A 27,120-nucleotide genomic window follows, 5' to 3' on the forward strand; every position below is an offset into this window, starting at 1 on the left:
CAAGTCAATATGGCATTTTAAATAGAAATCCCACTATAAAACTTTTTAAACTTAAACTGATTTAGGGGGATAAAAAAAGATAATAGAAAACCATGCCCTGCCCTTCCTTCCACTTCCATCAAGGAATAGGAGTATCAGAAGCTGTACCACTAACAGGGATAGAAAAAAAAATAACCTTCTTTTCCATCATTTCTCAGTTCATGCTGTAGAAATTCCATCACCCTCCTTCCCCTACACTTCTGAGATTTGTTCTGAACAGAAGCAGCATTTCAGAGCGGCGCTGCTGCAGGCACAGCCAGCACCCAATGGCGCTGCAATCCCACCAAAAGCCCAGGCGGCCACGGGCGCGTTCGCAGGCGGTACCTATGGAAATCCCACTGGAAAGGGTGGAGCTCTCGGCCTGCCCGCGGGCCGGCACGTGGGGCTCCATGACGCTGTCATCCAGCAGGTGCCGGGGTCCTGCGTTCGGGAACGTCGCGCTTTTGAATTCAGCCGTGTTCATCTTGTGGATGAAACTGGAAACGAACAGGACACAACTGTTACAGCCTTGCCTTGATACGTCTCAGGAGCTCCTTCAACATCCTGAAGGATTGCATGCACCATGCTCCTAAAGCCAAACTAACTCATGGCCAAGCCGTAAGCAACTGTGCACAAATAAATTATCTGTAGGAAGTGCCAGTTTTAGAACTGCACAGAACTTGCGTAACAAAGAGGAAGTCAGGAGTACATTAATAATTACTTTCAATATCTTATGCTACTTTTGTCTGCTATAACACATAACTGAACTGTAGAACTGCATTCTAGCTCATTAAAGGTGAACTTACACAATAGAAGTTATTAATTACTGGGTAGCTACAATCTTGCATTTTGAAGAGCTGAAAAGGGAAACGATCAGATAATGATCAAGATATTATTAGAAGTATACTTCTATGGAAAAAGCCTGAAGCCATTACTAAATAGAGTTACACGAAAGTCTACAGAGGAGGTCTCTCTGTAAAAATGCCAATAAAGCAGTTATATAATTTTGAAATTGAAATAATTACAATGGCATTGAGTTACTAAACGGGATAGTTTTGTCATTCAGAAAGAACCATTCTGGTTAACTCAGTGACTAGTCTTATCATCATAATTTCAGCCTTCCTATTTTGATTAATTCTCTTGGGTTGGGATATCACCATTATAGTTCTGAGCTTGCTCCCTGGCCACAAACTGCTCTGTAAGTGAAGTACTGTGTACAAGTCACACTACTTTTTACAAGCGAAGCTTTTGTATTGAAAGATGATATATCACTTAAAAAAAAAAAAAAAGCTTAGGATTTTTAGGTGAAGCAAAATGCTGACTTGTATCCCAGACTGTGACATTTCCTATGTCCATGGGGTATCAGGTTCCGAGGTGAAGGGGGTGTTGGTGGTAGCAAGGCTCCTTCAGCTGCCACATTTTTCCGTCCACTTTGTGGAGATGCTCCGACTTCAGAGCCTGGGAAGAAAAAAGACATTACTGCCAAGTCACTTCAGAATTACTGTCAGGGTCACTTCTTAGAACACCATGGAAACGTTGCACAAAACTTCCTGAACTCCCTTTTTAAGAGATAGCTGCAATGAAACTCATTGATCTACTGATAATTAAACCCCCTGCACTTCAGGGCTTTTGCACAGGATTAAAACCAAACACAGCTCAAACAGACCATCCAGTGAAAGTATTTTGCAAGTCCTAAAGGTGGCTGCATTCACTACACCAGCACTGGACACATCCCACTGATTCTACATTTTCAAACTCCTGCCTTCAACCACTTTTGGCACTGACCAAGAATGTTCATTTTTGGAAGCATATTATGCCATGAAAAGTTTAGATGAAGGCCCTTCTGTCTAGACACAACAAAGAATGAATATTTAATAGCTCGTCACCCCAAATGACATGAACAACTTAGTGCCACAATACATACCTAAAGAACCTAAAAAAAAGGACTCAATTCCTTCTTTACAGATCACCTCTAGACTTTTTACTACAAACATGCAGTGTTTAAACTTCACACTTCTTTACAGCCTCAGGCAAATATTTTCCACGTTTGCAATTCTAAAATAATGCACATGACAACCTCAAGTCTTCTCACATTTATTAAGCATTTACCTACTAAATCTTCTCTGGAAGCAGCAGAATGGGGGGTGCTGGTCCCTGGTTCTATCTTTAATGAAAGTCTGCATTAAAGAAACATTAAAAATTACTTTATCAGGAAATAAAAGTATAAGTTTGTGAAGAAGCATTTTTTAAATTTATGATGGCAAGCTGATTCTATGATTGCAAGAAATACTATGAAGGTAATACAAACAGTGCAGAGTTATCTTTAGCACAGGCTATTTCCAAACTTGATTTTTCCTGCCTAGTGCTTTGGTTCATACAGACCACCAGGACCTCCAGTGCCCTGGGATGGCTGGCACCCACATGAAACTGCTACTCCAGCTAAAACCTGGGAAAAATAAAAATAATATACAACTTCTCCCCCCACCTTGGCTAAAATATTTATTCTTGGAACACTTCATATTTTAAGTTTTTCTATAAAGTGCACTAGTGTGCCAAGTGCCAAGGCTTTTGTCTTTACTGGTTCAAAAGCCAAAATCATCTTCTGTGTTTTGGAAAATACATGATCAACTTGATTTCAGCCATAATTCAAGCTTTTTCTGCAGCTTTTTAATGCCATTTCCAGCAGTCCCACACAGAAGGCAGACTACAGGAGCAGGTAACTCCAGGAAGATAAAGTGTATCTTGTCCACAGGGTTTGAAGAACTAAAATCGTTGAAACTACTAACACTGAAAATGCATCTATTTAACTCTGGGGAGAAAAAGTTTAAAGTTTGACAGCTCCCCTCCCTTCCATTCCCAGACAGTTTAGCAACGATTCATTACGATTTTATAATTTAATCTTTTCAAATAAAATCTTTTAGGAAAAAAAAAAACCCCACGCATTCAAGTCATAGTCACTGTTCTCTCAACCTTTTTGCTGACAGACACCTTAGTAAGGGGATGAAAAGTAGAAGAGCCACTTTAAGTAAGAACAACTCTTCAAATGCACTCCTCAGCCCTAAAAGCATTCAGTTTGGAGATGTACAAAACCCATCAGTGCAAAACCAGACGTTGTGAACAGCAGCCATGCTTCTGATTTACGTGCCACTGTCTCCAGTCACTGTCCTGCTATCAAAACATGGATGGCAGTGGATGCAGAGACTGCAGCTCCTTCAGCAATAAAAGTCCCACAGGTAGTGAGTCCTACCCAGGGAAGGTGGAGGAGGCTGGAGTGTGGGATTCATGGATACAATGCTACTGAGGAGACACTGCAGGTAAGAGACTTGGGTTTGGGTTGGCTTTTTTTTTTTCCTTCCTTCAAATGTTTGACCACAGAGCTTTACTCTCAGTGACAGACAAGTGACACTTCCCAAATGAGGCTGCAGAACATCCCAGGAAAAGGGTAAAGCTGGATGCTTCCACATGGACTGCAGAGAACAACTCCCAGACCTCAGAAGAGAAGCCAAGGGTCTGTGTCCTCGTTAGCTGTGCTCTGACATAAACCAAAGGGTCCCCATTTGCTGCCTTTAGTAAATCCAAGTTAGGGCTGTTAAATGGCAAAGCACAGCTGTTCCTACAGTGTGCATCCCCCTCCTGCCATTCCAAGGGAGCTGCACAAGCAACCAATTCAACCCCTCTGAGGTGACAAACTTCCCAGGCGGGCAGGATGGGAATGGGTGGGGAACCTCCTTGAGCACATCAGCCAATGAACAAAAACTTCCTTCATAGGCAACAGATTTGCCTTAGGGCGTTTCCTATCCTCAGTTCCCGTCTCTTGCCAGAGATTTCACTCCCCCAGTTTTGCTGGATGTCAAATCACTTAATACAGTAATAATCTTTTAATTAAGGACATAGAAACCTTGGATGGGAGGCTGGGAGGAACAGGCAGAGAGGAACAGGAACTTGCCTCTCAAAAATCAAGTGCTTACATTTTACTCACACTTTATAACCTAACCAAAGGAAAAAGTATAAAATGAAGTATATCTGAAAGTGAAAGCTTTAAGTCACCCTCAGTAAGAACTTGGCACTGGATGCACAGTTGGTTTTTTTTCTGATGAAGAATGACTTAAGCCATCTCCAACCACAGGATTCCTCTTGCTGACTGAACAGTGTTACAGGTGAGCCACGTGTACAAAGTCTTTCTCAGCAGACCAAACCAACCTGAAGCGAGGGCTTGGTGCAGTCTGGCACAGAAAAGGGAGCAGCTATGCCATCCAGCACGTGGCAAAGTGCCTTGGGCGCGGGATCCTGCTGGAACCACAGCTGCTCGCAACTGGTGGGTCTGAGGTGCATAATCACAGAACCACAGAACCGTGTGGCTCAGAAGGAACCCCAAATCTCATCTAGTTCCAAGGGACACCCACATAATATCATACAATTCCCCAACCCAAGTGCAGTTTCACAAGTGACAGGCTTTGTGTTCCAGAAGCTATTTTGCAGTTAAGTTATGGTCGGTTTGTAGCATTTTGTACTTACTTGTAATTGTCATCTTCTACAAACTTTTGTAGCTCTTCTATGTACTGAACTGAATTTAGGTATTTTTGGACATGAGGCAACATAGGAATATCTGGAAAACAGACAGCATTCATTAACACTGTGCCACTCATTGGTAAGCCAAGTATTTTCCAGAAGCTATTTGAACAGATTCAGGTCTCTTGCCTTTTTATGTGAGATGGAGCACAAACTACAGGCCCTAAGGACACTGAAATTTTAGAACTTCATAGCAATTCTCATGCATTGAGCTGGCACACCCCACACACACAAACCCTAGAGGTGCTCATCAGAGCACATGTAAGGGAGAAGTAAGACAACATCCTTGGCCAAACTGAAGGCCCAGAACTGGAACATGGAGGGCTGCCTGAGGACTCCTTCACAGCCCACATTCTCTTCATACTGAGCTCTCAGGGAAGCCATGATCCTGTGCTGATTCACAGTCCAGCACCACAAACACAGCCTTATGACTTTTCTAGAATAGGAAGAGGACTGTGAGGGAAACCATCTTTGAAGAAAACACATTATCTGGTCTGTGCACAGAACTACAAATGCCTGAAAGACAAGCTGAACGTATTTTATCTTCTCCAGTAAAAGTACAACTCCAAAAACAATCCTACTTTTAGAATTCAGTCATAAAATTAGGAAACACAGGGGTACAAGCTTCTAAATACCAGTAAAACTACTGCTGAGCATGATGTACTACTACACATTTACCATCAGAAAATACATCCTGTAGTTTGCTCGATGTAAGAGAAAGGCAATTTTATTCTGTCTCCTCACCCTGATGCTCTGTCTTAACCAACAATACTAGAATAAACCTAGACTTCAGGGCTGAGAGGATGAGGGAGGGTGTTAATGGCATTCACGTGGATCCAGCAGACAAATAAAGCTTTTAAATTCTTCTCTTGAACACTCTGATATTTACACACTAGCTTACCATATTCACACGACTGCTGCAAATCTGAGATAATTCGAAGAATGTTGTTCATTAAATTTGTTCTTTGCTCACTTTCCAGAATGCTTGCTGTTGAGGGGTAGGCAGAGTCAATATATGTCAAGTCTGACAGATAAATACCTGAAATGAGATTAGAATGAAAAGTTTCTTTGTTTAGTGTCTTTGATGTAGCAGGAAAAAAACCCTCACCAAGAACATTGTGAAGAATTTTCGCTTTCACTAACATTAAAGCAGGTTGACAAAAGCATTGTCTCAGAAGAGCATTTTGGATGTAAATGGGAAATAATTTTAGAAATCTAAAAGTAATTACAAGGACATGCACAACTACTCATAAACCTCATCTTCTCCACAGCACCAACTTACTACTTCTTTGACAAATATGAAGCATACTAACTGCATAGTCCTAAAATACACAATCAAAATTAATTGTTTAGCAAGTCTACTACTTCATTCCTCCAATTCAGCAATTAAAAAACAATAGAAGAATAAATCCTACCCACAACTCTTCAAGATAAATAAAAACTCAAACTCAACTTGCAGCAACTTGGCAAAGATTAACTAGGGAAAATGGGCACCCCGACTGAAATGAATGAATCCTGCAGTTTGTAATAATCACAGCTCCACAGATCCAGCAGCCTTCCAGGGAAGTCACTTCAAATCCCCTACCTGCCTTCTTCCCCTGCACTGCTTGCAACCTCACTGCTCCCTCAAGCCCCTGATAACGTAGAGAGGAAAATCCTCCTCCTTACACAGTAACGCTGTAGATGAAACATTTATTTTATTTCTAAACACAACTCCATTTCTTGAACTTCATCCATTTGTCTCAAATAAGTGAAGCATATCCTGACCAACTCTGCTGTTCAAAGGACTTGCTCTGCATCCCTTGCATCTTTCACAGATATCTCAATTAAAACACTACACAAACTTAAATAATATTATTTAAGAAACTTGTTTCAGTAACAAGGAAATTTTAAAATTATATTTTACTTCACCTCTCAGCCTTGTATAACCAAAATCATAACAAGGACTTCGCTTTACAGGTGGAAGACTATTAATACAACCTCACAAGAACAGCAGTTGTATTTGTACAGCACCTAACCAGTACAGTCCTCAAATGTGAGCTGGGAAACTCTGGGCATCCCTCCAAAACCAACACACACACGCACACGCACACACGTGTGTGCACACACAGAAACAAATTAAAATACTTGTGGTTGAAAGGTGACATATAAAAAAGTGAATAAAAAGATATTACACATGACCTGATATACTACTAAATCTCTCAGTTTTCTGTTCTGCTAGAAACAGTTTGCTAAAAACCAGAAAGGATAATCAGAAACATCAGGTAGTCGCATTTAATTGCCATGCTACCTAGAGTGCATAACCTGTCCTGAACCTGAATTTACTAACCCTTGTCCAAACAAGCCTTAAAAAACCCAAACCTGCTCAGTCTTCCACAGAAGGACGTAAATCATACTTATTAACTGTATTTAAGGAAATTCCCTGTAACAGGCACCTGCACTATTATGCAGGATTTTATAAACCACTGTATTTGTGCAATTACCTCTGAATGACTTGCACTGATCTTTTCTTTTAGCAAAATCAACAAGTCTTCTGTAAAGAGCAGTCCTCCAAACCTGCTGGATGCATTTCTGTGAAATCTAAAATAATTTTGAAAGCATACAAAGGCAATTCTCTTTCAAATGTAATGGCACTGCCTTTGTGAAGAAAGCAGAAAGATCAGTGGCAATACAGTGAATGCACTCGAGTGCTGGCTGAGTAGGGACAGAACCAAAGCCAGATCCCGCATTTCTTGTAGAGCGTAATCTCTGTGGCTTTTGCTACTTCTAACACCAGTCAGATGTTGTCAAATATTCTGATACCTACCCAAAACCATCACACACAGAGTTTTAACTTTTTCCACGTGTATTGGAGAATTCATGCCTCTAACAACTGGAACTGTTTCTTATTAAGTGAACGTCAAGAACTGAATGCAACATTCTGCTGAACATTCTTCTAGACTACAAATGGTTCATTTTTCCTGTTGCATCCAGCCAGGCTGCCCCTTTTATTCCCAGCAACACAAATCGAGTTTTATCAGCCTGAAAGAATCTTTCTTCTAAATGAAGCCCAGTACTGTAATAACTTGAAAGGCATCTTTAGGCAGCGTAGTAAAAATGTTTGATTTGTAATTGCCTGCTGAACTCTTGCACAGTCCGTTGCCATACGGTACCTCCCTTCTACTGGCAAACAATCTTTCCTTGTTCCTAACTTCTCAGCCTCCCTGCCCCCTCCCTTTCTGGAGGGTATGGATAGGAAATCCGAAGGAGGAGTTTCTCCTGCTCTCCGAGGGCTCGCGGTGACATCATAGGTGGGCTGAACGGCTGAGCCGAGCGTGTGTTTGTTTAAAAAAACACGGTCCAAAAGTGATGTATATGGAATCTGGGTCAGCTGTAGCTGCTTAGAGCACTTCTGCATGTGAGAATTAAACACTGCCATTTCAAAAAACACTTCTCTCTCTCTCTCTCCCGGAATAACGCATACTGGAGCATTACTTCTTTTTCCTTTTTTAACTGATTAGTTAGCTTGGTTATCGTATGGAGAAACCCAACTCCTCAATACAGCTTGGATCTAACAGAGAAAGACAAAAGCAGTTTTCAGCTCCAGCTGCAGATTAACACTCCACACCATCGGGTAATATAGGAAGCAAAAGCAACTTGGCCTCTGGATTTTCCATCTGCCACAGAAGCAAACCAGCTGGAAGACTTTATTTCTTGGTAAGTTTTAAAGTTATTCTTACTTACAAGTTTAATTTTGAGCTATTTCTGAATGCTACACACGTCTCCTCAACATACAATTGTGAAGAAACAAATCCCTCTCAGCCTGAGAAAAATTTGACAACTAACATTAAGACTCATTTTTGTGGCATTTGGTAGACTTTGGAAAGAATTAAAAAAGGCACTGCATAAGAGCACAGACGAACTTGTTCCAGTTGTAGGGATGAACAAGTTTCAGTTGTTCAGCTGTATTGTTATCTACAGTTACAGAAAATTAGCACTACCAGATTCTTTGCTAAGCTTGTAATTTGGGTACTGTGAACATACTCATGTGAAATTCTGATCCCACCAGAAGGCAAAAGCCAAAAATCCTATCGATTTCAGGGAAGCTGGATTTCACCCAACACCAGAGCATAGACCTAGCATTACTAGAACTAGAAAATGGATACCTCAATAAAACCACTGTGAAAAGTCCCAGGCAAATCAATGCACATCTGTAAGTAGCAATCATTGTATATCGTTTCAAGCATGTTTTTATTTCTGGTACTTCTGAGGAGTAGAAGCTGCCTGCCTGAGTCCTAGAGCCAACCAAGAAACCATAGTCATACACTGATTCAGAACATAATCAAGTTTGTAGCACAATCAATTGTGCAGCTGAAAAGCCAAAGACATTGCTGCAACAGGCACTACTCCCTTCCTTCAGCAATTTCTGGGAAGTTAACTGTACTTCAAATGAACTGCAGTTTGTTTCTATATACAGATCCATTTGACAAACATGAAATGCAGTGTACAAAGCAACACTATGTTAAGTGGAAAATTGAGGGGTTTGTTACAGTTCATTAGGGGAAGGAAGGGAGAAGAATGCTGCTGCAAGTCAATTATTAAAACAAGAAAGTTGGTTACAAACAGAAGACAAAAGTACAGATGAAAACCAAAAAATACTTGCTAATACACAGGAAAACTTTCTTCATGCTGACTTGGAAATTAAAACACACTAAATAATCCAGAACAATGCAAATAAATTTAAGTGACGTATTTGCATTAACAAACTCAGAGATGCCTGACACAGTGAGAGAGAATGAAGGGGCTGATGCTAAAAGGAGGGACAAAGTGTTACAGAAGGCAAACTTAATTAAGATTTAGTAGCTACCAGAGGAAAGAAGTCTGAAGCAGCCTTGATAAACAAGAAAGATGGATCCTTTCCAAGTTCTTGAGCCCTTTTCCTTACTATCCCTTTGTGCTGATTTACAGAAGAAGGACAACAACACCACCACAACCCCCTTTGAAGCGCTTAATGTGCTTTGGACACCGGGCTCCATTCATTCATCATCAGCCAAGGGTTTGATTTACGCTGCTTAGAACAATCCCTAAATCTCCCACAAATGAAAACAGCTGAGTCAATAATTTTAATGCAATAAACTGGCTGTATACAAGGTTTTAACTCTCTCTCCTTTGCTGCCTTCCAACTTCAGAGTTCAAGTTTTGAAATGTTTATTTTAAAACAAATAATGCAATGCTAATATGACGCTGCTGCTGCCAAAGAATGATCTGAAGTACAGTGAAAAAAAAATATACTATTTGAAGCTTTAAAGGAACTTACTAAAAAGAATGGAAATTCTGAACCTTCAAACTTTTGCAGTAACTACATGGCTCTATCAGGTCTTAATTATTGTTTTATTGGGCTTGGTTTTTTGTAATGTGCCCCATTGGTTTGGTCCTTAAAATTCATACACCAATGAATGAAGTACAATTTCCTATAGCAAGCATAACTAGATGCTTAATATCTTCAGTATCTGTTCTAAGCAGAACTCTGGAGCCCCCAAATCACACATTTCCAAACACAAAATGCACCACTGCATTGTACCTGCCTGCTCAAACAGTGCAAACACACACAGCAGCTGCCAACAAAGGAACCCCCACGCTAAAAAAACTTCACCAAAAAATCTGGAAATGCCATGAAATTTTGCTGTGCTTTCAGAATACCTACTATGACAAAATTAACAAAGATCTTCTGCGGAGAACATCTAAGAATTTATCATTTTTTAAAAGGGACATGCTTTCAATGACAACCTCAAAACCCCCTGAAGATTTTTAGACTGCCTTTCCTAAAAGGAATCAGGTTCATGGCAATCTCTGAGAAGCAGAATTCTGTGACTCAATACATCACGAATCTGACAAACAAAACCCAAGAACATATTATTCCTGGATCCCAGTCAATACAATTGAAAGTAATCCTGTTATTGCAGCAGAGGCAGAGGGACTTGCCGGAAAAGCACTTCTTTATACAGGGAGAAGTAACTTACTTAAATATAGATATACTGAAATCCATGTGACCATTTCTCCTATAGGAAGAGTATCTTCCCCACATTAGTATTACTTCTTATGTCATGGACCCAGTTTTAAGCTCAAAAAATCCACAAAAATCCTCACTTAGCCTGTGCAGGCGTAGGGGAACACAGCTGGGTTTATTGATTTCAGCTGCTCAGGCAAAGCTCAACAGAAAATGAAGTACCTGTAACATCAATAGCAGAGCTCCCTGATTAGCTGGTATCATGCTCAGAGCATCTTTAGTCTCAGTATTGTAATTTACTTTCTCAAAGAACCCAGTCTGTTTCTCTTCCTCTTACATGTAAGAGGGCACTGCTGGCATTTATCTCTTGACCATATTCTTTTAATAAATACTTGGAATAGAGATAAGTCCTGATACTGCATTTTCCATACAAAGGGAATCCTATATCCACATTTACCTGCAACAGCTTCGTTACATTCACCCATATCACCCTACGCTGCCCAGGGAGAACGAGCCTTCGTCAGCGCTGGAGGAACAGATTCCAATTTGTGTTGTGGGTTTCCAAATTTTACATCCTGCTGAACATGAGTCACAGCAGTACAACAAAGAACAAACAGTTTGTTGTGCAGAGAGCTAAAAAATGCCAAATATATACCAGCTTCCCCACATCCTGATCCATGCAACTCTCTATTCGTGATTACAGTATTTTGGCGGGGGGTAACACGGTCTGTGTTACAGCAGTTAAAAACAGAAGTTACTGGCTTGTGGTGCTCTTTTAAATTGGAACTTTGTACCTTTAAATACTTTTTAAAGTAATAAATCAAAAACTAATTTTGAAAGCAAGTTGGGTTTCTCTTTGCACAGGGATCACTCTGGAAAAAGAAAGAAACCAGAAGAAATGGCATTAAAAATAAAATGGTATCGAAGCCCTGTCCACAGCTCTGAGTGTTTCTGACAAGCTGATGAAGAAGCTTGTGTTGCTGTGAACAATTGCACATTTTCTTCTGCAGAAGCTGTAAAACATCAGCAGGCCAGAACATAGGTAATGAAACTTCCACAGAAATCTGAGACCCAAAACTGGGTGGCACAGAAACGCACACCAGAAGCAGCTGAAGTGACAGTTTACTCTAATCCAGAAAGCGTGACATCTACTCAAGAGCTACATAAGGTATTTTAAAGCAATGGGATCTGTAATCACAAACTGCCTTGCTTCACTCCCAAGGTCTGCACCAGGTATCCCAGCAGCCCCCCTCAGTACAGGCGACCCCAAGCCTGCAGGGAGGGTGGAGGCCGTGGTTCTGAACTGATCCCTGAGCCTCAGCTATCTCCTAACAGTTATGCCACCACCTAAACATCCAAACCTGGGAATCCAGGACAAAATGTGTCTGATCTAAAAACCCTACAACTATTTCCCAACTCGAATTTTAATTTGTCATTTAGCTCTTGCATATTAGGCTATCATTCTGTGATACTCTGGATAAACAGCTCCTATTTTTTTAAGCTGCTTGCCCAGAACATCAGGAAATTTCTGAAACAGTATTTTCATTTCCTTCTAAGCTGATTAAAACTCCAGGTAAATATCTTGCTCAGAACCTATTCTTGTATAACAAGTTAGGCATTAAGCTGCTCAAACTTGACAAGCAACATTTTAAGACATTTAATTTTTTCAACATCAGCATTTCCATGGAAGCATATATACATTCCCTACCACGGAGATTCTCAGAAGGAACTCATCCTGCTTATCTGAATGTCTCAGATTACTACAAGACATTTGAATCATTTCAAATTCTAGGGCATAATCTTATGCAGCAGCTGGATTTAGCTATGCTGTATTTGACCCTTCAATTCATTTAATGGTCTGACAGCACACGTATAGACACAGAGCTTGACACTTTAAAATATGAGGGTAAAAGTTCAAAATGAACACCTTCAATATTAAAAGAAATGCAGAAAGACTGCAGCAGAATACATGGCTAGAATGTGGATTGTGTTGCAAAGTGCTTGGTTTTGAAAGATTCATTTAAATTCTATGAATTTTGGGAGAAAACGTGCTGCTCTGGGGAAAAATCCCCAGCCATTCATTATTTCAGTAACTCTGTAGGGTCTTTAAAAGCTACCAAGAACTAAAATGTTATTCACTTTCTCGGACCATGAAGTACCATTACACACTGAAAACAGTAAAATACTGGACTTGTACTATGGCTTCATCCTCAACCATATGCCATGAAGTTCCTTTCCCTCAGTCTGCAAATAGTAAATGCAAAAGTACTGAAAAATAATTTAGGAGATGCAAAGAGGTTTTAAACTTCAGACTATTAATGTGGCTCATCCTTGTCAAGTTAGAAACCACACACACACCAGTTTCCCATGTGCTTCCCATGATTCATGTGAACATTTAACCTAATCAACTACCAAATCTGAGCAGTGTCCAAGTGATTAATATTTTAAATGTCTGAAATTACCAAAGAAAAACACATAACCAGCTCTGGAGAAAAGTGACACCTCTTCCTAACTTTTTTTTTTTCCCTTTAAACAGAAGTTACAGTTTCAGCAGAGAAATATTAACAAAACTTTTAACTTTTGTTTTTGATAAAAATATTTATTAGTAGACACAGAAATACCTATTGCTACAAACAAAGAGAAATATGTTTTTAAAAATAAACTTCCTCAAACTTAGGTGCTCCCTCCATTTATAGAGGGTAAGAAAGGATTTTCAGTATGTGTTGAATGTGTTTTCTTCCCCTCCCGGAAGCAGGGCTTGCAAGACAACCATCAGATGAACAAAAAGTTGTCAAACACTTAAGCAGAGCTTTTAGCTCTAACTCCTGACTGCATGTACATCATGGCTTGAAGCTTGTAACCACTGCTCTCAGTGAAGGCAAATAACAAAGACTTGACAGGTTTCCTGAGGCTGGGCAGACACCATCTGTTGCAATAATATTAAAGCCACTAACAGACCTGGGAAAAGTGACCTGACCCACAAGTCACCTTATCATTTGTAATGTGAGTGCAAAGGCAGCAGCACAGCCCTGCTTCTCCTTTGGGATCACTGTGTCAGGACTGCCAAATGCACTTAAACTTGGACTTAGCAGGAACAGCAGGATAATTAACTTTCCCTGCTCTCACTGTATTTCTCTTTGTAATTATCCAAAGGCCACTGTACAAAGGCTATCCAGAGGTTTGCAGAAGGAAAGGAAAGGAAAGCCAGATCAACAGCTGAGATAAGAAGAGTGATCTACTTCACAAAGCAAACAAACCACAAAAAGTGAAGGTTTTTTGCCTTATTTAAGCGCTACCTTTGTTTATCATCTCAAATATTTAAAGCTAAAAAACACCTCTCAAGAACATTCGTGGAGCTTCATCACTGCAGTTTAATTCTTTAGAGTTAAAAGGAATTCCTAATTTTCTTTAAAAGATGAATGAAACGCTTCAGTGTGGTATTTATAATGATAACACACCTGATACTTCTGCATTATTTGGATAAAGAATAAAGATGTTCTCAAAGATACAAAAATTGTGTGACAACAATTCCAAACCTTCATCTCACGGCAACTAAATAGGAACACATATGCAGAGCAAACAGTGTTCTAAGCTTTCCTTGCAAATTCCAAGTCACTTGAAAAAGTAATTTTCAATGTTTGAAACAGTATCTAATCTCCTGCCTAACACTCATGTCCTAAAATAGTCTTAAAGATGCATTTTTCAAGTCTACTAAAACCGAGTATATATAAATATGAAACATGGGTGTGTATATGAATAAGTATGTATATACTATTTAACAAAGGATACATCTATATATAAAGCTAAAAGAGGACCAGAAAGGCTTATATCATCCAAAATCCAACATTTATATAAATAACTTCATCTCTCTACTTCCCTTCCAGGAAGGTATTCTGCAAGCGCTCTATGTTCCATAGCCCCGTGCAGGTAATTGCAGCGAGCACAGACCTGAGCAGTCAAACTGATAATGGAAGTGTAACACAGAATCCAAGCACACCGTTGTTTCTGAAAACTGCCCCACTGCAACAACTTCTCTGCCAAACCCTGTATCTAAATTTTAGTGTTCGCTGCTCAAAACAAACAGCCAATCCAATGGAATCTAACCCCAAGTAAGAGATTCCAAAGGCTTGGCTACACACGTGCAAGCATGGCAAACCCATCCATGTAGGCAGTTCAACAGTCCAGGAGCCTTAGCTGCGCCTCTGATTTAATGACTTTATCTTTTATCTGTTCAACAGGCTCCTGACAGCCGTCACACTTGCTTTGAAATGAAGGTATTGAAGTGGACTTTGGGTGTCCTGCTGTTCCTGCTGTTGTCCATGGGGCGCTGCACGGAACAACCCACGCCGAGCAAGACGCCCCAGCAGAGGCAGCCCCGTTCAGCAGACGGGGCAGAGGAAGGGAGGAAATGTGGTTACACCTTCCTGGTGCCAGAACAAAAAATCACAGGGCCGATCTGCGTGAACACGAACGGCCTGGGCGCTGGGAGCAGGAACGATGAAGTCACCAGGATGGACATCGAGAACCTGAAGGATGTGCTGTCCAAGCAGAAGCGGGAGATCGACATTCTGCAGCTGGTAGTGGATGTGGACGGAAACATTGTGAACGAAGTCAAGTTACTGAGGAAAGAAAGTCGAAACATGAACTCTCGTGTGACCCAACTGTACATGCAACTCCTGCATGAGATAATTCGAAAGCGCGACAACTCACTCGAGCTTTCCCAGCTGGAAAACAAAGTCCTTAATGTTACAACAGAAATGCTGAAGATGGCAACGAAATACAAGGAGCTGGAAGTGAAATACGCGGCACTGACTGACCTGGTGAACAACCAGTCTGCGACTATCTCGCTGCTGGAGGAGCAGTGCCTGAGAATCTTCTCGCGCCAGGACAGCCACGGCTCCCCGCCCCTGGTGCAGGTCGTGCCGCAGCACATTCCCAACAGCCAGCCCTACAGCCCCGTCCTGCTGGGAGGCAACGAGATACAGCGAGACCCGGGCTACCCCCGGGACAGAGATGGAAGGCCACCACCTGACCCAGCCACTTCTCCTACAAAGAGTCCTTTCAGAGTACCACCTCTGGCCCTGATTAACGAGGGTAAGTCACCTGCCACTATTTACCTAACCTGAGATTTCTCCATTTCTGAGGGACACTGTCCCCACCATAGAAACACAAGGAAGAACTGAAAGTACTTGGTTACAGCTCGCTCTTGCCCCTGATTTTCTTGCTCCCTTCCACCTCTCAGGGAAAGCTTTCGTTTGCCAAATAGCCTAAATCTCTGTCAGATGAATTTGTGGAAATGGCTGATACTCAGAAATTCAATCTGAACAATTTTTGCCTTCAAGTCACAAAGCATTGGAGGTTCTCTCTGCAGCTGGGTTTGACTTACGAAAACGTGAAAATTCAGTATTAGCATAAACTTTCTAATATTTACCCATTTCTTTGATGGTGCCTGCTAGCTACACCTTACAGTAGCTGGCAAGGGTGAATAAGACAAACTAATTCATCATAAACAAATTAAGTCATTTTAAGGTTCTGTCCTTTAGACTTACATGTACACATTTGCCAGAAGAAAGTTCTACTAGAAGAATTTTCATCCTTCTATTCTGACCTGCTTTAAAATGAACATCTAAATCCACCAACACAGTCATGCAATGAGCCTCTGAGCGCTCAGTTGAAATACTCAAGAGCGGTAAGTTTGAAAGGATAATTGAATCAAGGCTGGACCCAATTGGAGGCACTCAGCTTTGAAAATTTAAAATCAGTAACTACATTCCCAGTAACCTGATGCCAGTAGGGGACGGCAAGTTAAACTAAAACCATAAATATTATGAAAACACATTCGGGAGACTGCATCCGATCTTCATGTACTAAACTCTTCAGGTCATTAGATAAATGCATGCATCACTAGGAATCAAGAACCTCTGAGCTGCCCTGAACTCGATAATGTTTCTCTCTTTATTAAAATTTTGACAGAACTGCGATTTAAAAATATTCAGGGATTCAGAAAACCAAGTTTTCCTCAGACATCCCTTTGAGTGCTTGCTCTTGGCTTCTGTTAGCATGGCAAAAGGGTTTGGTGGGGGGTTTTGCATTTAGGTGGCAGTTCTGGTTTTGTTTCTTTCAAATTGCTTTTAGTCACCGTTAAAAGTTCAACTTGGTTCCTAAGATGAAGCCAAACCTTTAGTTGTGACTGTTCTGCAGCATTACAACCAATCAGCTGCTGATGTAAAGAACAACTATTTTTATTCAAGGTCTGCAGAAAATTCAGGCATGAGCCCAAGCAAAAAGCCAGATGTCATGTGAATTTCAGTGGCACATCATGACAGAAAGGAAACAGTTCATATCAAAGCACTGCGTTGATGTCTGGTCAGGCAGCACAAGTACAATTCTAAAAAAAGCCACGACTTCCTGCTTCCCAGCGAACCCTCGCTTCCAGGTTCTGTTCTGAATGCATCTTTTTCTCCACACACACAAACGAGGCAACAGCACTAAGTATTATCCTCTGAATTATCTACCCTGGTGTTCACTAACCCCTCTACCCCTAAAAGTTCAGAGTTGGAAGCCATTTCTGGAAGGGAACACAAAGAAATCCTAGGAAGCTTATTGTAACATTACTCACTGTCCTTTAATACTGGATTCATGAGTTGGAAGTTTAAGAGTTTCTTGCAGTGCTTGGGAAAAGGAGGGCTGACAATTGCTACAGCTGGTAGAGCATTGGTCAGCACAACCAAAACTTGTACATTCCAACACAGTGCCCAGTTACTACCCCTGATTTTTAAAATTAAGGTAAACAGACTTAATGGTGCACAGAATCGAAACCATGTCACAGAAGAAAGAACTTTAGAGTTCAAAGATAAAGACTATTTATAATATAGAAATATGTCAAAAAAGACCAATGAAAACCAGACAGTCCCAATTAGAAATAGGCCTGTTAAAGACTTATGTCAGAGTAAACACCTGGACCTCCTAACAAATACTTGGCATGCAGCAGATGGGTCAGAAAGGTCAATGTGCATCTTCATATTGTGGGTGGAGAGTAAAATGCAAAATATATGGCAAACAAAAGGATGAAGTTCTATTTTCTGAGTATGGTGGTTAATTTGTACAAAAATTGCTCTAAAAATTGAGCAAGATTAACGTATCTGTGAATTGTAGTTGCCACAATTACTTTAACATTTGGAATAATAACCAGTGACCCCCAAAATTACTGCCACTATTTTTGCAAAAAATAGTTTCAAGTTAGTGAAGTACTTGAAAATCCAACACACCTTGCCCCCTGTTTCTAATACCTCTTGGTTAACAATATAGCTTCTTTGTTTTTTAATATATGCCCAATTTCAGTTTGGACTTTTCCTCTACTGATGCCCCCCAAAATCCCCTCTATGAACCTCACACAAGCACAACTTCTGTATCATCTGTTCACAATAACATTTGGCATCTCAAAATGGGATTAAGCCATCAAGTTATCAAGCTTTTAACTTAAAATATGTAATCCCTTTCCTTCTCTACTTCATTTAATTTAGCACAGAATATGATCTGCACTGATTCATACACCTCAGCCACAATTTTAGAAGTGAAATATTTAACAGATCATCTTCTCAGAGTATTTCTGACTTATGTCTCAGTGACTTAGTGTACACAGACTGTTACAAAAGACTAGATGTGCACAAGATACTTATTTCTTACACAAACTATATCACCTGTAAGATTTAAAACAGAAATTCATGCTTTTTTCATCAGTCAGACCTCCCTCCACCCACATCAGCACTGTGGGGAGTCTCTCAGTTTCACAAACCTCAGTATTTCCACTGAACAAGATCAGTTCTTAGAACGTGAACTTGAAACAATTATACATAACAAAGAATTTACTTCACTAAAAGGATTCAAGGCTATATACCACAAATTCTGGGATATTTCCTTACACTCAGAGCAGAAGTCTATTACCTCTACCACAACATTAACTTATGTATATACACGCAGACAAAGCTGAGCATCAAAGCAGACAAGTTGCATCCTGTGAACTTACAGCCAGCTGAACTCCAGAAGTGATCCAAGTACTACATAAACACACTGGTGCAATTCTGTCTGCCTTAAAAACTACTTAAAATGACCCCAAGCATCTGCTTGGGTCTCTCATGGAAAAACGAGTGCTCAATTCCTCCTCCAGTGATAATCACGTGGGATAACACCCAGACAACAGCAGATCTGATTAAGCTATTCCTAAAGTTCAATTAACACTCCAAAAAATAAGGCTTCTTTGTTTATACTTTTCCTAAAGCAGTAACTGTTTCACAAAAGTACTTCTGGAACAACATCCCTGTCAATTAGAGAGCACCCAAATTTACTTCAGACAGTTCAAGAAATGGGAATGAGACCCAGTTTAGCCCAGGAAATTACCTAACCCCTGGACAAACTCTGCAATAGTCACAATCCACATGGAAATTTTAATTGGGAACAAGAGAGGGGAAAAAAAGCACTTGTATACCAAAGCTACAGGATTTATTTCCTACGGTGCCACTGCCTGCACTGGAAGAATGACAAAGCCACCACAATCCTGCCAGTGCAGCAGCACCTACAGCAAGGGCTCAGGGTCTGGGACGTTCCTGTCACAGCCAGAAGCTCCTCATTAGATACACAAGCTTCATGCACTCCAATTAATATGCAATGCTTTATGGATTTCTTGCTAATTACATACTTGTCCAACTGGCAACTGCCACCTGAAAATCTAAGGAAATCAGCCTGCTTTTGTCACACAAGCTTAGTCTGCTGTGAAGGTCCCTTTCCCTCAGCCTCTACTTTTGATTAAAGAAAAACCCAACAAGTATCTTCTGTGCTGCTTTGTACATGAGCTGTTTCTGTGACTGATGAGTTCTCTCTGAATTTCCAAGCAGATTTGAGAAAATAAGCCCTCTGGAAGGAGAGGAAAGCTGTAGCTAATTTATTTTCAGAGGTACTGAGTTTTCAAACACATTTAGGGCATCCACCACTAGCTAGTCATTAGAACACACTTTGCTTTTCATTAGTAAATTACAGTTTCTCTAAACCAACTGAAGCAATGACACACCAACAAATTTTTTTCTAAAAAGCAGAAAATAAAAACATTACCAAAAACCAAAAGGCAAACTAGGCAAGGTTTTCAGAGACATGTAAGCTGCATCCTTCTCAGAGAAGGACCAGATGGTCTTCTCTGGGTATTATTTGTAAAATCACTGTTCACATGGACTAAAGCAGAGCTTTCAAGCAGCAGTCACAAACAACAGCAACAGCAATTCTGTGCAACCACAGCCCTGAAAACAAACATAGGAGTCCTTTTAGCTCAAAAATCCTTCTCCATTGCTCGCTTATTTCCTTCATCAGTGTCCATCTACACACATCACACCAGCATGACACATGAAACTTAAAAAGATTCCTAGCCACAGATAACAGCCTCATCCTCAACCTGGGTAAGTAAGCAAGGGCAGAAAAAATGCAGCGTAAGAATTCTCTTTGACTAAATTCCATGTCTATAGACTCTGGCAGTAAATAGTTCTTACAGCAGCTCTCAAACTACTTATATATTCAGAAATATGGAGGGCTCGTTGGGTATCCTGAGTTTGTTTTGGTCTTCACTTCTGCCAGTTTCAAATTGGTACACCAGAAAATGAAGTAAATTGATGTCTGCCTTTTGTAAAAAAGAAGAAAATAATTAATGAAAAAAAATCATAATGCTCTTCAGTATCAAAATCCAGAGTACAAATCTTTGCCACAGCAGATAAAAAAAACTGGGTGTTGCTAACCAAAGACTATTATTTGTTTAGCAAAACGAAGGTTTTGTTCAAAAATCTATGGAGAGAGGATATTAACATGATTATTTACAGATAAAATTGATCTCAGACAGTAGCTTTTGCAGTATTTTCCACGGTAGGTTTATACCTTAATTGAATTACTGGCTTTCTGTTACAAAATATTCCTGGACAATGGGCACTGCACAGCCAATCTTGAAGGTTTACAGTATTTCTTTCCCAAAAGGTCCATTCAAAGACTGCCAACAAGCCAGGGATGCTGGGCATGCCAGCAGTGGGATTTACATGATCAAACCCGAAAACAGCAACGAGCCCATGCAGCTCTGGTGTGAGAACAGCCTGGACCCTGGAGGATGGGCAGTCATCCAGAAGAGGACAGATGGATCTGTCAACTTTTTCAGGAACTGGGACAGTTACAAGGTAAATTCTAGAATGCAGAAAAATCAGTGGGCAAAGAAAGATAACTGGAAAGAGTGATCATCCCCAGAGGCCAACACATTTCAGGGGGAATGTCCTGTTTCCCTCAATGCACAGTTAACTTGGGGTGAACCTGCCTGTCTGAAGCAGCCTGGGTTTGTAATGCACAACACAACTGGGACATGTGTGATTCTAGACAGCGGCTGGGAAGTCATTTATTACAAAGTTCTCACTGAACACATGACTTTTATTAACGCACTGACAACTACAGTGAGTACTTGTAAAGCTTCATTGTCTCCCTTATGAATAAGCAAACTCGGCCAGTGGAATTATTCATCTAAACACGCTAATAGATCTGCTGGATTGGGGACTCAACTGAAAAACAGTCCTAATAATGAATTAAAGGAAATCATTTCCACCTGTTAATTTAGGGTAGAAATCTAAAGATGTCAGGCTGGTGAAGGGAAACACATTGCTGTGTGTTATTGTGATATTATGCACTAGCAGGCAGAATGTCTAGGATGACAAGAAGATGCTGCTTTGGAGTAATTACATGCTGAACAGGAAACTTGAAGATCATTTGGCTGAGGTAATAACAACAACAACGACATCATCATATATGACACAAATTAATGTGAGGATTTTTGCATCCTTGGAATTTAGTGATTCAAATATGAATCCCTAAATCAGTAACAACTAAAACAATTATCCAATAAATAAACAAACAGATCAAATAAATATGCAAAGTCTATACTGCTCAGAGCAGTACATGTTTGGCTTTGGAGTGTTAAATGTTATAAAATGTTTTAAGGCAGTCATGGAGCACCATAACAGCAGCCACAAACATTTTGAACATAATGCAACACCAAACAACACTGGTTTACTGGGGAAAGGAGACAGCAGATAGGAAGTACCACTTCACAGCTACTGTGCTGGTAGTCTGTGATTTGAAAGAAAAGATGTCTTTATATTTCATTTCTAGTAAATCCTGTAAAGAACACAGAGGAACTGTGTCATTAAATTCACAGTAAAAACCAACACTAGTTGCAATACAAAAGCAACAGGAAGTTACTTGCCTTGAGCATTGAGACTGGTGACCCATAAATACCTTTTCCAACCTGGAAATACAACCTAAAATTCCATTATTCACCCATTATTATAAATCCCCTTAGCTTTGTCAAGAAATATGTTGTTACAGTTTCCCTACTCTCCCTCCCTTTATCTCAAAAAGGGGAGGACAGCAAGAACACAGATGTTTTGCCCCCATCACCGGTTCTGGCAGCATCTCATGTAACTTAGCAGTCCTACTGCAGCAAAATAAAGCACTTAAATGCACGGGTTGAAGTCATTCAGAAGTTCAGAGGCTTTCAGTACCCAAGCTCCACTGGTTTATAACCCTCCTGCTGACGAGTGTTTTAACAAACACAGAAAAACAGGCTAACAGCACCTTCTGATCTTCTTTTGCACAGAAAGGATTCGGGAACATTGATGGAGAGTACTGGCTGGGACTAGAAAATATCTACATGCTCACCAATCAGGATAATTACAGACTGTTGATTGAGCTGGAGGACTGGAGCAACAAGAAGGTCTACGCGGAGTACAGCAGCTTCCGCCTGGAGCCCGAGAGCGAATTCTACCGGCTGCGCCTGGGCACGTACCAGGGCAACGCGGGCGACTCCATGATATGGCACAACGGGAAGCAGTTCACCACGCTGGACAGGGACAGGGACACGTATTCAGGTAAGGAAAGCAGCACGGCTGCCAAAAGTGGGTCATGGATATCCCATCAGTGACGCCGCCTCAGAAAGTACGGCTCAGTACAGAAAGTACGCAAATTCTGATAAAATGACCCCATTGGAAGGGGCTTCAAATCAATGATGATAAAACCCACGTTGGCAGGGCCCCCCTAGAGCCCCTGCACCTGTCAGAAATTCAAAGTCTGTTACCCTCACTGACAACACACTGCAGCAATTTTCCGTTTAGCTCATCACTTGCACGTGGCTCTGCAGCCAGAATTTCTGTCCAGGGCCTCTCTGAGTAGGGCTGCTGCCACATAATCACCAGGAACTGAAGCCTCTGAGGAGCATGAAAGGAACTGCGAGTGTGCAGAGGTTTAGTTATGCACCAGTACTTAAGAAAGGGGCACATCACTTGGTTTGTGTCCTCTGCTCACTTTTTTTTTCATTTCCTCCAGTTTTTCCCTTGCAGTAAAAGAACGGCTGGGGAGCGCAGTACTTCAACTGCTTTTCCTCAGCTGTCAATAACCATAAAGCTGGACAAATCCTGCCAACTCTTAGACAAGCCTGTAACAGGAAAAACACAAGTTACAAGCAACTCTTTGTGGAACCGTGGCCGCGCGTGCTGCTCGGGGCTGCATCAACTGGCATTGCTTCCACTCAAGTATTTCTAAACAGCACATAACCCGAGTTCCTTGGGTGTTAGCTCATGGAGAAGCAGTGCTGGCAGGCTGACAAGAGTTCTCTCCTTCGTTTTCAGCTGTCACATTACAGATCATGTCAATAACCCCCCCCTCCAGCAATGGCTGCTGTTAAAGAGAATTTCTAGCTTAGGAAGAACTGCAAGATGTGGCCACAACAGGCTGCGAAGCACTTCCAAGCTGCCTCTGAGAATAAGGCCCAGTATGAAAACATTTAGCAATCTCCATCTCTCCTGCCTAAAGCTGAAGTTCACCCCTGTCCTTCCATTCCCCAGGAAACTGCGCTCACTTCCACAAGGGCGGCTGGTGGTACAACGCGTGTGCCCACTCCAACCTCAACGGGGTCTGGTACCGAGGAGGCCACTACCGGAGCAAGTACCAGGATGGAATATTTTGGGCTGAGTACCGGGGAGGTTCCTACTCCTTGAAAGCAGTTCAGATGATGATCAGACCTATAGACTGAGGAGGAAAATCCCACAGCGCTCCCATAAAAACTTCTCAGTGTTTTGCGTTCAAGAAAAATAAAATATTACTTTTTAATCCTTATTTTGCACAATCTGCCCCTGCAAAAAGCAGGTCTACAGTTTTCCTATCTTCTTCCCCCTGTCATATTCCCTCTCCATTTTTAGGACCCTTCTCTACTGTGACAGACGGTGGCTTTTTTTAAACACACATTCACAAAAGCAGATGTTTTGTGTTTGCAAAGCATATTTATCTTTTGTTCAAGATCAACATACTTTATGTCAACAGTCAAAGCTGGTAAAAAATTCCAGATCTTTGACAAGATAGAAGCTTTTCCAGTTCAAAAAGCTTATGCTTTTTCAGGTTAGCTCAACCCTTAAATGTAAATATGTGAAATGACATTGTCTTGCTTTAATGTGAAATTTGATCAGTTATTTAACAATTTATTTAAAAATGTTGGTATTACTTTCAATGAAAAATCTGACTTCACATTACTGTTTGATATGTACTCCAAGAACCTACAGAAAAAATTGGAGACGTTTTAGCTTTGCCAGCAGAGAAAGATTTTTGCAACAAATAATTATTTCAAAATGAAGAGGCAAATTAAACACAAAATACAGAAATTCTTAAGGAATTCTCTACACTACTAAGATCTGCAAGTCCTTCCTTCTGTAAAAATTGAGGCAAAATGTTCCTTGCGTCAGAAAATTAATTGTATGAAATTACTGATAAACTTGAGACAATCAAGTTACTTGGTATATTTTTACTTTCAACCTCCATATTCAAGCTTCCTAATTAAACTCTGAAGTTAAATGGCAAAACTAAAAGTCCTGATATTAAAATCATGACTTGACACTTCTGTGCTCCACTTAGGAGTGACGAGGGCTGACCAAGCACTCACACACAGTAATTGAGAGAAGTCTCTGAATAGTAAAGCTTTCCTCCACCCCAGCTTTCTGCTCCCACAGTAAAACAAAGGTTAGAAATCAGCTCTGGGTGTGTTCTCCCTGGCATCCCAAACTCGGGCCGCTCTTATGACACACACACTTCCCTTCCCTCACACCTACACAACTTTTGATACAGCCTATACTAAATTTTATCTTCTAGATACCAGATTTCCACTGGAATGAATATGTAATTTAAGAAATCAATTAGAAAATACTTTCCCAACATTCAACAAAAGCTACACCACACACTGATTTCAAAGTGAGATACTTCCAAAATCAGACAGAACAAAACACTCGTTTTAGGTACCAGAACCTCAGAATGAAAGCTTTCTTCCTGTTACACACAATTGTTTAATAACTGCACTTACAGGCACACAGGCTGCCTAATTTAATTTTGTATTACATAAAACTGAATACACTGTTCTGAATTGTAACCAATGTGTTTGTTTAGCACCTCGTATGTGCCTTCAGGCTTTTAAAGAACTTTTGTCCCTATTTAAAGTAAGAAACCATAATAGCTAAAAGAATAATCTAGTATTATTGTTATGTTAAATTAGTCAGTATCAATTATGCAAAGCCTCGTACGTAATTCAGAGGAGAAAAAACAGCATTCTGCTTTCAGAACAGACTCTCTGGAGTAGATAAAGCTTCATTGATTATGTATGGCTGCAAGGCTTGTAGTTAAATCTTTGGTCAAAGATCAAAGCCAACCAGTTCCACCAATATTTAATTGGGGTTGGCAGCGGTGGGGAATCAGTCCCAGCATATTCCGTTCCCAAATTCCAAGAATTTTAACTGACACAAATGTTTACAATTACAATTCTGACATTGTTCTTCATATAAGGAATATTTGTTTGTTACAAATATCATACAGACCTCATTGACTGAGTGTCCTGCAAAACGTTTTTTTAATTGCAAATGCTTAAAATTCAGACTCTCTATGGTCTGTTCTTTTTTCTCTATGGTAGCTGGATAGAAGAGCAGTTCAGGTAAACTTAGAAAGGGAAAATGCCTTCCAAAACATCCCTTTAATGATCACTTTTGACAGCTTTTAGTTCATTCAACCGGCAGATTTCCTCTCCTTGGCAGAGAGCCTATTTTACCCCAAGAATCTCTTGCCTGCTGCAAAAACAGTGTTTGTTTATTCAGTGCACTCAGTGAAAGGTGTACTTTGCAGAAACCCCAAAGTAAAATTAGCTTGCACTCAGCCTTTTAATTAAATCTTATATATTAGACATCTAAAAAGTGAGCCTTCCCCAATTTAAAGCTGCAGGATGACGTTAACTAAACCTTATTACAAAATCCACCCAGAAACCTCGGACTGTACAAATGCTGTGCTCTGAAAGACTTAATTAAGCTGCCAATTTAAGATTACAAGGAAGGAAAGCATAGCATGTCTTTTTCAGGTTGGTTTGTACTCTGTACAATAATTCACTTTCAAATGCTGGTAACTCTATCAGTTTGCAGCTTTGGGGCTGAATTTCTAAGCAGGGCAAATGACTTTAAAAGTTCAGTGTTTTCTCACACTTCTTCTTTTGAAAGATTTTCAAAAGAGGCTGTAGCATCCCTCAGGCCTCTTGCCCTGGGCATTCAGAAGCAGTCTGTCTGGGAGGGGTAAAGCCTTCACCATTCCTCCACCATCAGTCCAAATTTAACCAGGCAGACCTCAAGAAAGTTCAACTTACAACGGAAACACGGTTTTCACATCTATTGCCAAGATCTGTTGCAAGCGCTATCACTGAAGCAGCTGAATATTCTTCAGGTGAATACTTAATAACCTGTTTTCAGCTCTTCTGTTTCTGGATATAACTCCTCAAAGACAGCTATAAGAAAAATATCTCACAAGGTAGTACTGCTTAGTTAAATAAAAATTTTACTTCTCAAGATATGGCTCAGTTGTTTCATTGTGCAACCTCAAACTGATCAGAGCTCTGGAATTGGGCTCCCGTGGAGAATGGGGTTTTATTCTAAGGTGAAATATAACATCACATACACTGCTCCCATTTGTTGGCTGCTTTAGTTGCCTGGGTCATGCAGCACTGATGACATATCCCACGCTGTGCATCAAGGGCCCGGTGCTGAACACCTTTATTGGTGTTGCACAGCTTTTCACACTCCCATTAAAGTAGGTGAGTCCACACTGATGATGTGCTGCTCCCACCTGCATTTCTAGAATTCTGGAATCACATCACAATCATTGCTGCAAGAAGCTGAGAAACATATTTCCCCCTCCCAGTTAAATGTGGAAGGACATCATTTTCTTGTCCACAGAGCTGTGAAAATAAGACAACAATCTGTACTTCTGTGGCTCTGCTCCTATTGCAAAATCTACACCATTGAAGCTTTCTCTTACAATGCCATGATGGCCATGAAAAAAAATCTACACCCACATCTGGTATTTGGCTGCATAAGGGCAAAACAGTCATCCTTGAAATTGCAGCTGAAATTCCTTTATATGCTCATTTTCCCTATGACCTTCCAAAGAGCGTTCTCCACAACCAG

The 27,120-nt window shown here is 40.6% G+C and overlaps 2 protein-coding genes across 8 annotated transcripts in view; one reads left to right on the forward strand and one right to left on the reverse strand.

Annotated features, from left to right (window-relative positions):
* RALGPS2 (Ral GEF with PH domain and SH3 binding motif 2) overlaps positions 1-27,120 on the reverse strand; it is a 115,407-nt gene that overhangs the window by 31,592 nt on the left and 56,695 nt on the right. For all 7 annotated transcript variants that reach the window (XM_069022347.1, XM_069022345.1, XM_069022349.1 and 4 more), the window contains 5 exons: positions 5,489-5,626; positions 4,534-4,624; positions 2,128-2,195; positions 1,341-1,476; positions 364-515 (listed from right to left, as the gene is read on the reverse strand). In XM_069022347.1, coding sequence (XP_068878448.1) covers positions 364-515; positions 1,341-1,476; positions 2,128-2,195; positions 4,534-4,624; positions 5,489-5,626 — 585 coding nt within the window. The remainder of the gene's footprint in view (positions 1-363; positions 516-1,340; positions 1,477-2,127; positions 2,196-4,533; positions 4,625-5,488; positions 5,627-27,120) is intronic.
* On the forward strand, positions 11,709-24,040 carry ANGPTL1 (angiopoietin like 1). Its single transcript, XM_069022789.1, has 5 exons — positions 11,709-11,741; positions 14,812-15,667; positions 20,582-20,775; positions 22,242-22,512; positions 23,485-24,040. The coding sequence occupies exons 2-5, from the start codon at positions 14,842-14,844 to the stop codon at positions 23,670-23,672; spliced, it is 1,479 nt and encodes a 492-aa protein (XP_068878890.1). The 5' UTR covers positions 11,709-11,741; positions 14,812-14,841; the 3' UTR covers positions 23,673-24,040.

This window comes from Aphelocoma coerulescens, chromosome 8 (assembly GCF_041296385.1).
Source record: "Aphelocoma coerulescens isolate FSJ_1873_10779 chromosome 8, UR_Acoe_1.0, whole genome shotgun sequence".
Classification (NCBI taxonomy): Eukaryota; Metazoa; Chordata; class Aves; order Passeriformes; family Corvidae; genus Aphelocoma; species Aphelocoma coerulescens.

What these genes read in the sequence shown, in the direction of transcription:
- ANGPTL1 (XM_069022789.1), top strand. Translation starts at nt 14,842, where the DNA reads ATGAAGGTATTGAAGTGGACTTTGGGTGTCCTGCTGTTCCTGCTGTTG. An exon ending in GGAACTGGGACAGTTACAAG is followed by an intron (nt 20,776 to 22,241) that starts GTAAATTCTAGA and finishes TCTTTTGCACAG; the next exon opens with AAAGGATTCGGGAACATTGA. An exon ending in GGACAGGGACACGTATTCAG is followed by an intron (nt 22,513 to 23,484) that starts GTAAGGAAAGCA and finishes TCCATTCCCCAG; the next exon opens with GAAACTGCGCTCACTTCCAC.